The 14,537-nt window shown below is 35.4% G+C and overlaps 1 protein-coding gene across 2 annotated transcripts in view; it reads left to right on the plus strand.

Moving 5' to 3' along the window:
- aub (piwi like RNA-mediated gene silencing protein aubergine) overlaps window positions 1-14,537 on the plus strand; it is a 196,283-nt gene that overhangs the window by 114,092 nt on the left and 67,654 nt on the right. For both annotated transcript variants that reach the window (XM_090400335.1, XM_090400336.1), the window contains exons 12-13: window positions 8,105-8,292; window positions 8,382-8,521. In XM_090400335.1, coding sequence (XP_090256461.1) covers window positions 8,105-8,292; window positions 8,382-8,521 — 328 coding nt within the window. The remainder of the gene's footprint in view (window positions 1-8,104; window positions 8,293-8,381; window positions 8,522-14,537) is intronic.

Raw genomic sequence — 14,537 nt, forward strand, 5'->3', positions numbered from 1 at the left:
AACATCTGTGTATAGAATTCACTCACTTCCTTGAAGTTTCCAGTAACTATCTAGTACGCAACCCTTAACAGCTCATCTGTCATATCACCTTTCCTATCTAAAAGTGTGTAGCTGGCAATCTGAAGCCTTGATATTTTTTTCTGCCTTGTACCCTTTTCTAAAGTTTCCTCATACCTTTAAAATCCAGTGACGTGTGCACACATCAGTGGATTTCATTAGTGACTAGATGTATATACAGTAGGCCAAATGTGGTATGATCAAAGATCTATATCCAGGTGCACTAAGAGAACTGCATTTATGGAGTCAGCATTGACAATAGCTGGAGAAACAGAATTGTTTGTATTACCCCAGTGCCCACTAAAGCATTAAACGAGGCAGATGAATTTTAGATTTGGGAGGGGGGGGAGAGCAAATGGACAATGTTGCAGTGTTGGTGACATGATGGCTTATTGTCAGCTATTCTCAATTAGATTAGCATTATTATTATTTATTTATTTTTAATTTATTTTTTATGTGACCTACCTACAAAATGTAAACTTTTTACTACATGAGGGGCTTAGATTTTCTTGGTTCTTTTTTTAAATGTTGCTAGGGTGTCATGTTGGAGGTTTAATGGAATATTTACAGCACTAGGAAAGAATTAAAAACTGATTTTGATGCTTCCAATATTTATTCTGTCACTGAGACATCGTTATGGATTACAAATAACTCTTGTAACACACACACACACACACACACACACACACACACACACACACACACACACACACACACACACAAATACTAAATGAAACGTGTGGTTGGTCCTAAAGTCCTATCTAGGTGGTGCATTCTCTATGGAAGTTTATAGGTGGCCTAGGATGTAAAATTGGGATTTCTGACAATTGTTTCCCAAATTTTGGGAATTTTTATGCATCCATATTTATTCATGATTGCAGATGTAAGATTTGTGTTCTGCTAAACGGATAGTCGCTGATCTACTTGTCTGTCCAAAGTAAGCCAACTTGCAGGAACAGGGTACTTTATATACTCCAGGCACTGAGAGAGAGAGGAAAGAGCTGATCTTTGGAATGTATTAGGGGAGCAAGTTTCCAGTGGGATCTTAAAAGCCGTGTAGGGGTTGTACTTTTTTTTTTTAAAGATTGGCTATTTTTTCTGATGTGCCACGGATGTAGGGGATGGTGATGACATTTCTGAAATCCTTCTGAAGCGATTGGGGAGGAACTGATTATTATTATTTTTTAATTCTTTAATCACTGTATCTACTGGAAAGGAAGGTGTTGTATGTGGTTGTTTGGTTGAAAGAGAGGTTCAACTGGAACAAAGATTATAGGCTCTTTTGGTTTAATAATTCTATATTGTTGAGAGGGGTGGTAGTGGGAAAATTTGTGAATGTATCTGCCTGTGTGGTGGGTTTTCTATATACAGTGAAGGAAAGGTTACCATTAGGAAGGCAGAGGCATAGCTAGAGGGGGAGCGGTCCGCCCCAGACGGCACTTTGAACATTTTTGAACTTTTGCAGTTAATTCTAAAATAGTCTCGAAAACTCAGTTCCAACTATTGTAATACCACAGCGAATTTTCCTCATAATTAATTGCTGTAAGTGTTGCTAGTTCTGAGAGGAGTTTTTCTAAATAAAATTGATTAAGAATTACATACGTTACTATGAAATAGACTTCGACAATGTCATTGATGATTTTGCTAACAGAAAAGCAATAAAAATAACATTTTAGAATATTGAAATTAAAGTTTTACTTCAAAAATAAACATAGTGTTTTAATTTATTTCCCTATATGTCGTTTTGACTTTTTGTATTATTTTTGGTGTGTACTGAGAGGGGCAGCAAAAGCTCTAGCTACACCACTTTAGGAAGGTGTGTTACTAAGGTGTCTAGGAAGGGGTAAACTATTTTCCTTTTCCATTGTAAACTGGATTCTTGGATGTAGACTATTGATGTGACTGAGGAAGGAATCTGGGTTATGAGGCCAAATAGAGAACACATCATCTATGTATAAATTAAATATGTCAAGAAATTATATTCTTGGTTTAATCCTTTATTCAAGTGTGTGTGGTTATAGAGAGTAATGACTTCACATCACATCCTAAGTATCCCATAATGCAAAGCACATATCCTTATGGACATGTATAATGCTATGCATTATGGGAAGGGTCACTACCCAGACTGGCTTCAACCTTTATTGAGGTCTCATCAGTGGGAGCCAGACCTAGAAGTGATATCAGTGTGCCTATATACAAGTTGCCCAGTCCTGAAGTTACTTCAGGTGCAAACTTTGTTTGCTTACACTTGGATAAAGGATTAAACCAAAAATATAATTTTGTGACAGCTTTTAATTTATAGTATAACCAAGTGGAAAAATTCTAACATCTACATAATATAGCCAGATAGAAGAATAACGAGAATTGATTGCAAAGGAAAAGAGATCTAAGATATCAGAAGGAAAATCATTTTTTAAGAGCCTTAAGGTGTCACTTAAGGGAATATTAATAAACAGTGAGGTGATGTCAAAGCTTACCAATATATCTATATTATTTCAAATTAGATTTTCAGTTAGAGTTTTAAAATGGATAGAATTTTTTTTATATAGGATGTGATAATTCCAGTGAGGAAGGGAGGTAAGAGAACCAGTTTTGACATTTGTATCAGTGGTATCTACCATAGCTCTTAAGGGGGAATTAGGTATGTGGATTTTGGGTAAACCATATATCCAGATGGTGGTGGTGGTGGGGGGTTTAAACTGAGGGGTTTGAGTTTTTGTAATTAGGAAGCCAGCCAGGAAGATACTTTTTTTTAAGTAAGTCTTTTTTTTTTTATTTTTTAAGTTGCATTTTTGTGGGATTAGGTAGTGTGATCTCAGAGAATAATATCCATTTATAGATTATATTCCATGACAATAAGGACGACTGTGACATTACCCTTATCCACTCTGGTGATAACAGTAATCTTTCCGTAACTTTCTGAGAGCAGTGAGTTCATCAGAAGATAATTACTTTTTGGAGGTGACGTCAAGTCTGATGTTGGCTATTTCTGGAGCTAAGCGACATCTGCATTCTATGTTGTACATCTTTGTTACAAATTTTCAAAGATAAATTTGCTTATTTTTTCATTTTAGGAATTATTTTTACGCAGAAGCCTCTGAGATGTCTGAGAGATGGATCAAAGTTTAGGGGTGAGCATCGCGGAGAGATCAGATTGTAATGAGCCGATAGCAGCATTCATTGTGGAGTCTGGCACTTGTTGCGGTGATCTGTTTTCATATTAATGCATTTCCTAGTGCTGTAAATATTCCATTAAACCTCCTACATGATGTCCTCCCAGCACTTAAACCTTAACACATGGATTGTTAAGATGTTTTAAAATATTTTTTACATAATCCAAAAACTCTGCTTTAGAGAACAGAAATGGAACATCAATAAGTGGGCAGGGATTTCAGACCTAGCTGTGAAATTCATCTTCAACTTAAAGATATTCACAAATTTAAATCCATGACCTATTGGTGTGGGGGATTGAAAAGCAGAAATGCCATCTTCATCAATTTACTGCATTGTTCAGTGTGTTGTGCTCTTATGACTTGATCAGTATTGTGAGGGGAGTAAGCCATTGTCTTATGTCATAATTCATTATTCCAGTTTATCGCTAGTAATCTAGTGATGGCAGCCTAGTTGTCCGAGTGGGTAGTGTACCTGCTCTCCAACCAACAGGTCGCATGTTCACACTCTGACATAAACCAACAGTTTTTTTGAGAGTCTAACATAAAAGCAGCTCTTTTCATTTGCCATTTCATGATGCTGTACTCATTGAGAAAATTGTCATCATAGCAACTGATAACAATCTGTGACAGGTACAATAACTTGATCAGACTTTTAAAACCAGTTGCAGATATCCAGATTTCCTCATATAATTGATATCTGCCAATCAAAAATACTATAAATATGAAGATGTGATGGAGGTAGTTCTGAAAACTGTCAGTTATATTTGTATAAGTACAAAAACTCAAGCAGTTCAAAAACTTCTGACGAATTGAGTTTTTCAGCAGTATGTTGTGGTTTGTTTCATCAGGTAGTTATCACAAATTCCCATGGATTATCTTCATGGAATCGAGATTCATTGAGGAAACGCACACTAACCATTATTCACACAATACCTGTCATACCTCTTCTTAAACTTATTCATCGTTCCTGCACTTTCAATTCCTTCTGGCAATCCATTTTACTCATTCACCACTCTCCAAGCAAATAACTTTCAGTACACCCTTACTAAGCACACTTACACAACTTCCAGATATGACTCCTTGTTCTCTCCCTATTACTGATGTATGGAAAAATTTCTTTTGTGTCAATCTTATCGAATCTCTTTAACTTTTCAGTTTTGATCATATCCCTTCTCCTCCACCTGTCAGCTAAACTCTGCAACCCACACACCTTCATTCTATCCTCAAAGGGAGCATTCTACAGACCACTCACCAGCTTGGTCACCTAACTGATTCCTCTCCACCACTTTCTGATCTCCAAGAGATCCAGGTGACCAAATCTGTGCATTGTAGTCAATGTGGTCAAATCATAGCCTTATAAAGTAGGATAATAACCTCCCTATCTTTGCTTGTTAGCATGTTCTTCACTGAGCTATTTTGCTGACTTATGCAATATGTCCTCCTAACTTCAAATCTCTATTGACTATAAAGTATGTAATCATTTCGTCTATCACCTTACATTTTGCAACATTAAAATGGCAATTATTCTTTGTCCACACTGCCTATTTATTTAAATCATCCTGTAAGATATCTATATAACTATTATTAACTATTCCCCTCCCCAGTTTTGCATTATCAGCAAACAACTGAATACCATCCCTCCCTTACATTTTCCTCTCTGTTATTGATATGCAAGTTAAAGAGTAGTGGTCCTAGTACTGAGCCCCAGAACACTCCAATAATCACCGTTATCCACCTTGACCCTACTCAACCATATGTGGTGTATGGTTGAGTAGAGTCTTTGACATTTGTCATTCTACTCATTCACCACTCTCCATTCCCATTTGCTCCAACTTATGCAGTAGTTTTCTGTGCATTATTCTGTCATATGCCTTTGCATAGTCCAGTAATATCATGGTGTAGCTATTTCCTTTATCCAATTCCGCTTTCATCATAAAATTTTAATGAATTATTAAGGCGGGACCTACTTTTACAAAGCTGTGTTGTCTCCTATAGATTATCATATTTCTCTCCACCTGTTCCTGAATTTTATTTAGCCACCACCTCAGAATTTGTAATCATTCATTAAGATGTTTGTGATTTGTCTAAACAGTTATACAATTTTTTTCATGTTTCTATTTTCTTCTAATAAAAAACCATAAATGTTAGGTATTTCTGACTTCATTTAGTTCTGAAAGCAAAGCTTCATGATCCCATTCATGAAGCAGTTATAATCAGATGACTGTGTAAATTTAAAGGCTGGCTAGTCATAGATTTGCTTTCAGCAGGCTGATGATTTGAACCTAGGTGGGCATAGTGTTTGATAAATTATTAGATAATATTCTTCTTTTATTTGCAAGACCCTGATTATTGTTGGAAGTATCAAGTGACATGGGGGAGCGAGGAATTTCTTTAAAAACAGTATTCCCAGATCTAGTTCATTGTTTGTCAATAGCACTTGACGTACTTAATGTTTTCAACCATCCTTGGATGGGATTACCATTTATTTAAAAATAAAATGATATAGAAAATGGCTCATGAATGTTATTAATTTGTATAATATGTATAATTAATGATTAATATCTAAAAATCATCGGATTCTTGATATGAAATCTCAAGGGGTGTACCATGATAGTACTACATGAAAAGTTTATATTAATTACTAACTTATCTGCCTTATCTGTCAAGACTCCAGTATTCAGAATTTCTGAATTATGCAATGCAGGTACCATAAAACTCTTTGCTTTAAAATTTTTCAAATGAAAAATTAAAATGCTAATAAAATATGAAGAATCATTGAGAAAGAAACATTGCATAAGTGGTCACTTATTCTACTAAACATTGATTAAATGAACTACACATGTTGGCCACTGAATTAAATCTTTTATGTTACTTATAGGCGTGCGACTAATGGAGGTAGTTATGCACCTTAATTCAATCTCCATCTTATTTCATAGTTGGGGCTACGCACACCAGATGTTTGCCAGGCATGTCACCCATCCATCTACTCACAGGTGTTGCAATTTATCACTCCATAACAGCTTTCCAAGCTCCTAATATATACATACATATACATACACTTCTTGCATCACTGCAGATGCTGCATGTTAGTTGAGGGTAATGTGGTGTTTGCATATTGCAGTTCTACCATATCTCATATATGAGCATTTCTGATTGAATATCACCTATTCCAGTGCCTTTCCACATTTCAGTTTTTGGTAATGGCTTTTCTTAATATACCAAGTATTGATATGTATTTATGGTTGCATTCCTCTTGAATATTTTCTACCACTGTTTTGTCACTTCTTATTTCATTTATATATGCTAAAAATATTGAAATCACCTGTGAAAATCTGTTATAATTTTATTTCATATGTGCAGATACTGAAAATTAGCTTTGAGAAAAGCAGAGTTAATTTTTTGAGAAGTTGTAATGAAAGGATGTTTAATTTAAACAAATTTCCTTGTGTGTGGGTGTAGACTTTAAACAACAAGGAAATTTGTTTAAACTTTTCAGTATGAAATATTTGTACTTTTATTTCATACTGAAAATAACAATACATTGGTGCATAGAAACAAGCAAATCAACGAAATGGGAATACAAGTCACATACAGCAGTCGGTGGTTTACCAATTAAAAACTTGCTAGTAATTAATATTAATAAATAATTAATTAAAAACAATTTTTGATGGTTACATAAAATAAGAATATCCGAAACTTTTGGGAGAGCAAGACAATCGTTCTGATTCAGACTTGGCCGATGTTAAAAGGGCTTCGCAACTTTGAACAGGCGTTCATGTTTAAACCTGCTTCTATGGAGAAGACGAGCTTCATCTCACTGACTACTGTGCTTAGTGTCAATACTATGTTGTGCCAGACCAGACTTTTGAGGTTTCATGTATTCAATATAATATTGATGTTCATTAATTCTTTTTTCCACAGAACGGTGTGTGTGCCCAAAGTATGTCAAATTACATTCACAAAGTATCTAGTAAATGCCAACTAATGATAGAGGTGACAGTTTGTCTTTTGTAGATGTGAGAAATTTTGTTGATAGGAAAATGTGGGAATAAGGTGATACTTCTTCAAAATTCTACTAATTGGTTCAGAGATACCAGAAATATAAGTGATTTGAACCCTGCAGTCTGTTGAAGAATCCTGAGGTGCTGGAACATAAGTGTCAGTTATCTGCTAGATTTGATTAAGGTTGTAACCATTAAATTCCATTTTGATAGTTTGATAGTGAGAAGTTCTTGTTGTAAGCTTGAGGGAGAGAAGCACATACTTTATGTGCCCTATTAATTCTATCATTAATTATCAGCTAATGCCCTCTATTATTAGCTGGCATTTACTAGATTCCTTGCGAATGTAATCTGGATATTTTGGACAGACAGACCATTCTGTGGAAAAAAGAATTAATGAACATCAATATTATATTGAAAGGTACTTTTTCACATGAAACCTCAAAAGTCTGGTCTAGCACAACAAATTGACATTAAACACAGTACCCGTTGGGATGAAGTTCATCTTCTCTATAGAAGCAGCTGTAAATATGAATGCCTGTTCAACGAAAGTTGCAAAGCCCTTTTACATTGGCCAAATCTGAATTGGAACGATTGTCTCGCTCTCCCAATAGTTTGGGAGATTCTTATTTTATGTAACCATCAAAAATAATTTTAATTAATTATATTAATAGTAATTTCTAGCATGCAGCAAGTTTTTAATTGGTAAAGCCACCAACTGCTGTATGTACCTGGTATCTACCATGGCTATTGTGTAATTTGTTGTTTATAGTCATGCCACAGGTACCTTTTTAAAGATTATATATATATATATATATATAAACTAATATTTTACTCAAGAAATCTAATTTTGTGAACATGAAACTGTTTCAGTATTTAGCTGACCGTGACACAGCAGACTTTTCTCGTTCCATGAGAGGAAAACATATGCACTTGTCAATGAGTTTAGATAACTGGATGGTAATATGTACTCAGAGAGACCAAAAGAAATGTGAAGACTTCCTGCAGAATCTCTTGAGGGTTGGTCCCCCAATGGGTATGAACATGAGGGAGCCCATTAAGTAAGTAAGTTTGTATAATGATATTGATAATCAATTTCAAAATAAAGTTCAGTTCATTTATTTAATCATGAAATTCTTTGTTTTTATAGGCGGTATATTAGCAATGACAGCATTGGTGCATTTCTTAGTGAGATCCGTGATAATGTGTCACTGATAATGTTTGTTCTTCCGAATGATCGTAAAGAAAGATATGATGCAATAAAGAAAAGAGTTTGCATTGAAACTGGAGGCAAGTTTACATCTTATTAATCATCAGAACTAATTTTCCTAATACAATCCTAAGCATAAACTAAAATGTGCATATGAAATTATATTTATAATGGTGATTCCCTAATGAGTGACAACTTTGCTGTTACTTGAATCGTGAATGATCTGCTTTATGAAAGACTTTCTCTCATATACACTTTACTTTTCATTGTTGATGTAGTGAAGGAGATAGGAATTCATAGAGAAACGAAAATGGCATTTATATATGATGGGGAAGATGATACAAAAGAAGTGGATAAGAGTGAGAGGAAGACCATTTGCAAGATGGAAAGAACAGTGAATCTAGACAGGCAAATTCCTAATCCCTTGATAAGAATCAGCTGCTTTAAAGCAAGTTAGCAAAATTGTTATTCATTATGGAAGCACTGTCAGAAATTTATTCTACGTACTCAGGTTTACTTTGATTTTTGATGTAGTATAGTTGAAAGGAAGAATGTACTTCTTGCATACTGTGATTATATTACTGCCAGTAAAAAAGAAAAAAAAAGAACTTCAAGTTCTGTAGCTGTTTATAACTAATTGTTGTATGAATTAATAGTCTTAGTTTCACAAATTCCTTATCAGAAATTAGAAAATCAACAGATCTTAGAAGAATAGCTCCATTATTTTGTTTTCATTTTTACTAAATCGTTTAAGGAAATTACAACGTATACTAGGATATACATTAAAATAAATTTTATCATCATCATCAAATTCCTGCCATGTACCCTCAAGGGGTGTACAGGATATGACAGTACTACATGAAAAATTTACATTGTTACTAACTTCCTATCTAAAATTTTCCTCCAAATCATTCTTACTTGTCAAGACTCCAACATTATCAGATCTTATATTTCTATCGTCTAAGGCACTTTGTACCATATCAATCCACTTATATCTTGGTCTCCCTCTGGGTCGTTTTCCTGCCAACCTGGCAGAGAAGACTTCTTTTGCTAATCTTTTCTCTCCCTTTTTATTTAAGTGACCATACCACCTGAGATTAGCTCTGCTAACGCATTCCTGGATGCTGACAATGTCAAGTTCTTTCCTAATATCCTCGTTTTTAATTTAATATGCTATTGCCATTGATGCCATCTGTTCACGCCTCTAATCTTTCTCAGGACTCTCATATCTGCGGTCTCTAGTCTTTGGTCAAGTGTTTTACTTCTGCCCCAGCTCTCAGATCCATAAGTTAAAACTGGTTTGAACACTGTCTTGTATACAGCTAATTTAGTGTTCTGACTAATTTCTCTCTTATTCCATATGAATTTATTCAATTGACTTCCTCATACCAGTTTTGTTGATTCTGTTGTCTATTTCTATATTTAATTTACCATCTTCAGTAAAAATTGTGCCTAAGTAGCTGAAATGTTTTGCTTGTTCCACAGGTTCTTCATTCACAACAAGTTGACATGTTCAACGATTCTACCTATTTTCATTGTCTTTGTCTTTTTAATGCTGACCTTCATACCATATCTATTACAACATTTATTCAATTTAGTCAGGAAATCTTGCAAACTTGTAGCGGATTTATTTAGAAGTATATCATCGTCTGTATAAAGCAAAGAGCTGACATTAACATCTCCAATTTTGATATCAGGTTTAATACCACTTTCCTTCATAATGTGATCCATATAGATAATGAATAACAGAGGGGATAATGTACATCCTTGTCTCACACCAGATTTAACATTAAACCATCTTCCTGTACTTCCTTCAATTCTAACTGCTGACTTACAACTCAAATAAAGACTAAGTATTGCTTGATATAATGCCCCATTGACACCATATAACTGTAGCATATTGAATAACTTCTCTCTTGGCACCTTGTCATATGCCTTTTCCAAATCGACAAAACTTAAATACAGATCTTTGTTATATTCCCATGCCTTCTCGACTATTTGTCGTAAAGTGAAGATCTGATCTTGACGGCCTCTATTTGACCTGAATCCAGCTTGTTCTTCACCAAGCTTTTCTTCCACAATTCTTCTCAACCATTTCTCAAGTATACTTACATATATTTTACCAGGAACACTCAGTAGGGATATACCTCTGTAATTCTCACATTCAGTTTTATTTCCCTTTTTATGTATGGGTACTATGAGAGCTCTACTCCAATCGTCTGGAATTCGTCCCTCTGTCCAGGCATTCTGAACTATGCAGTGCAGCCACTGTAAGAATTTTATACCACCACCATACTTCAGCATTTCTGGTCGAATATCATCTACTCCTGCTGCCTTTCCACATTTCAAGCCTTTGATTGCTTTTTCTACTTCAAGTTTGGATATGTATTCCTGACTGCATACCTGGTCAGTGTTTTTTATGACTGTGCTGTCATCACTGCTTGTTTCATTTAGAAAATTTTCATACAAAATAAATTTTAATACACTTCCAATATTTCGGCAACGTGACGTTGCCATTTTCACAGGAACTTAACAACAAGACATGTGCACGCAGGCACAACAAACAGTAAATGAGGATGAAGCAGGAAGCTATTCTTTCACCCAAGAGTCCTGATGGTGCCTCCTAGAGCGCAATGTTGGTGTTCTTGGCCGATTTGGCTGCAGGTCTTCTGATGTAAGTTTCCCAAATTTGTTGAGGTTTGGATTGTTTCTTAGGGCTGAGGTTGATTCCACGAATAGCCTTTCGTATTTAAATTTACTACGGTGTATTATCGTGGCTTTCTTCCATATAAATATGAAGTTAATTCCTATCAGTGTCTTGAGCAGTATAGTATCAAATCTAAAATCTAGGAAAAGCACAAAATTCCTGCAAGCCTGTTTCATTCATCGTATTCTCAAGGCTGGTATCCAGCGCATGGTCTGCAAGACCAGAGTGGCTGTATCGGTGAATCCGGATGTGTTCCTTGTGTTCTGAAATTCTGATATTAGCTGTCCTGCCTGTTTGGCCAAAGTAGGACAGCTTACGGCTGCAAGGGACCTGGTATACACCAGGTAAGTCTGGGGGGGGGGTCGCTCTTTAGTAGAGCAGATAAGGGATGCCAATTTTTTTATATTGTCTGTAACAAGAAGTGTTAAGTCATGTTTTTTTTAGGATTTTTGTAATTTTTTCAGAGGTGCCTCGGATATAGGGAATGGTGATGGATTTTGAGTAATCCTTCTTTGTTGTGAAGGAGGAAGACGGGGGGGTTGTGGTTTGTTGGTTTCAATATTTTTTGGATTTTTTTTTGGGGGGGGGGTTTAGCCATTGGCTGAGAAAGCATTGAGAATGTGGTTTAGTTCTGTGGATAGGGCATTGTCATTTGAACATATAAGTTTAGCCCTGTTGTGTAGCTTCTTCCCCACAAAAACTAACCATATGGCTTCACTATGTTGATGATGTGTTCGCTATTTGGCCACATGGCCCCAATGCACTCCTCTCCTTCCTCACACGCTTAAACAACCAACACCCCAGAATCAAATTCACTCTGGAAGAAGAAAAAAACAACTGCCTTCCTTTTTTTAGACACACTAGTCACCCACCAGCCTGATGGAACCTTTGGTTTTCTCAGTCTATAGAAAACCCACCCATACAATTCCCTAACCACAGAACTAAACCACATTCTCAATACTTTCTCAGCCAATGGCAATCCCCCCCCCCCCCCCTCAAAAAAAAAATCCAAAAAATATCGAAACCAATAAACCACAACCTCCCTCCCTCCTCCCTTACAACAAGGATTACTCTAAATCCATCACCATACCCTATATCCGAGGCACCTCGGAAAAAATTACAAACATCCTAAAAAAAACACGACTTAACTTCTTGTTACAGACCATATAAAAAATTGGCATCGCTTATCCGCTTTACTAAAGACCCCCCCCCCCCTGACCTATCTGGTGTATACCAGGTCCCTTGCAGCTGTAAGCTGTCCTACTTTAGCCAAACAGGCAGGACAGCTAATTTCAGAACACAAGGACTACATCTGGTTTCACCAATACAACCACTCTGGTCTTGCAGACCATGCACAGAATACCCACCATAGAATAGGGTGGAAGAAAGCCACGATAATACACCATAGTAAATTCAGATACGAAAGGCTTTTCATGGAATCATCCTCAGCCCTAAGAAACAATCCAAACCTCAACAAATTTGGTTGCATGAGACTGCCCCAAATTTGGGAAACCTACATCAGAAGACCTTCAGCCCAATCGGCCAAGAATGCCGACATTGCCCACTAGGAGGCACCATTAGGACTTTTAGGAGAAAGAATAGCTTCCTGCTTCATCCTCATTTACTGTTTGTTGTGCCTGTGGGCACGTCTTGTTTTTAAGTTCCTGTGAAAATGGCAACGTGACGTTGTCGAAATATTGGAAGTGTATTAAAATTTATTTTAATGTATATCCTAGTATACGTTGTAATTTCCTTAAACCATTTAGTAAAAATGCATAACCAACGTCTAAGCCTTTCCACGAGAATTATCTTGTTTTCAGGATGTCTATTTGAGGATTCCAGCTGAATGCTATATTATTTAGTATTTTAACATTTCTAAATATGAAGTTAATTCCTATCAGTGTCTTGAGCAGTATAGTATCAAATCTAAAATCTAGGAAAAGCACAAAATTCCCGCAAGCCTATTTCATTCAAGTAAAAATATCAAGATAGTGTATATTTTGCACTATTTCTTGGTTGACAGTATTTCTTTTTCTTCACTTAGTTTTGCTTTAACTTTCTGATAAATTTATGTTCAGTTGAACTTCGCTGATTGGGGAGAAAAAAAAAAGTAGTTCAGTAATATTAAGTAGTTTGGGTAGTATTATCAGATTGATTCCATTCTTAAAGTGTGAGTGATCATGTACTTTGCCCATCAGAAATTTATTCAGATAGACTTCTGATATCAAGATAACAGACTTCAGATTGTGGAATGCTATAACTAAGCTATCAGTGTTTGTGTTCACTGAGCAGAATCATGAATACAAAAAGACTGATATAAAGAATCCTTTAACCTTCCACCTTGATTGCTTTCTCAAATGAACTAAAGTTGTTGAAATTGAAATTTCATTATGGCATGGATGTTGCAAAATATATGCTTAGTTTCTTGGTATATTAGACAAATATTGAAAAGAAAAAAAATATTTCCTAGCTAGTTCACTGGGAAAGTTGAATATAAATTTTTTTTACTAGTAAAAGTGCATTTATGACAGCTTATACATAAACCCATGAGATATCTGGACATGTAATTACTTAAACATACAGTCCAAATCAACGTTACAATTGAGGTATATTTAGGGACGTGGTTTGATCTCATATTGCATGTAAAGTAAGGGAAAGTCATACACTACCTGCATTGTTGTTTATAATATGTACGAACCCATTATTAAAGGAAAGATGTATTAAAGCTGATATTCAAATATTGAATATAACTGAATATATTAAGCTTAATTCTATGCAGATCACATTATCCTCTGTTACTAAGTCCTCAAGAAAAAGATAAAACTCTGAAAACTTATATGGAAACAAATAGGAAGATGGAAAGTTAAACATGGAAATATGTAATAGAATAAATAAGGATTGGCCTTTAGTCAGAAAGACCTAGGTTTGAAACTGAAAAGCCTTGATAAAGGTTTTTCACAATTGAAAATGAGTTCTTTGGTTTCATGTGGAGATAGTTTTCATCTCAGAAGCAGACCCGAGAGGAAAACTATGACAAACCTGTTTTGTAGGTTTTTTTCATCCTGTGAAACTAGCCATTACAACCCACAGCCATCCTGAATAACCATCCTGTCAAAGCACTACTTAGGTTTTATAGAAGAGAAGCTACTTGGCTGTTGTAGGCAATTTGAGCCCAATATGCTGGAGAAAATGGAATAAATGAAAAAATAAATAAGCCAGTTAAAATTAATCAAATGAGCTAGTTAGCAATATAAGGCATTGTTCCAACCAGTTTTAAATAAAGATTGGAGAGTTGAGTTTAAAAAAAAAAAAAAAAACAGTCGATGAATGACTGGCAATCATAGATGTGAATTGTGAAGAAAATAGGAATAGACAGATGTATAATTGGC

Source organism: Typopeltis vanoorti, chromosome 11, assembly GCF_054136105.1.
Source record: "Typopeltis vanoorti isolate ZY-2024b chromosome 11, IOZ_Tvanoo_1.0, whole genome shotgun sequence".
NCBI lineage: Eukaryota > Metazoa > Arthropoda > Arachnida > Uropygi > Thelyphonidae > Typopeltis > Typopeltis vanoorti.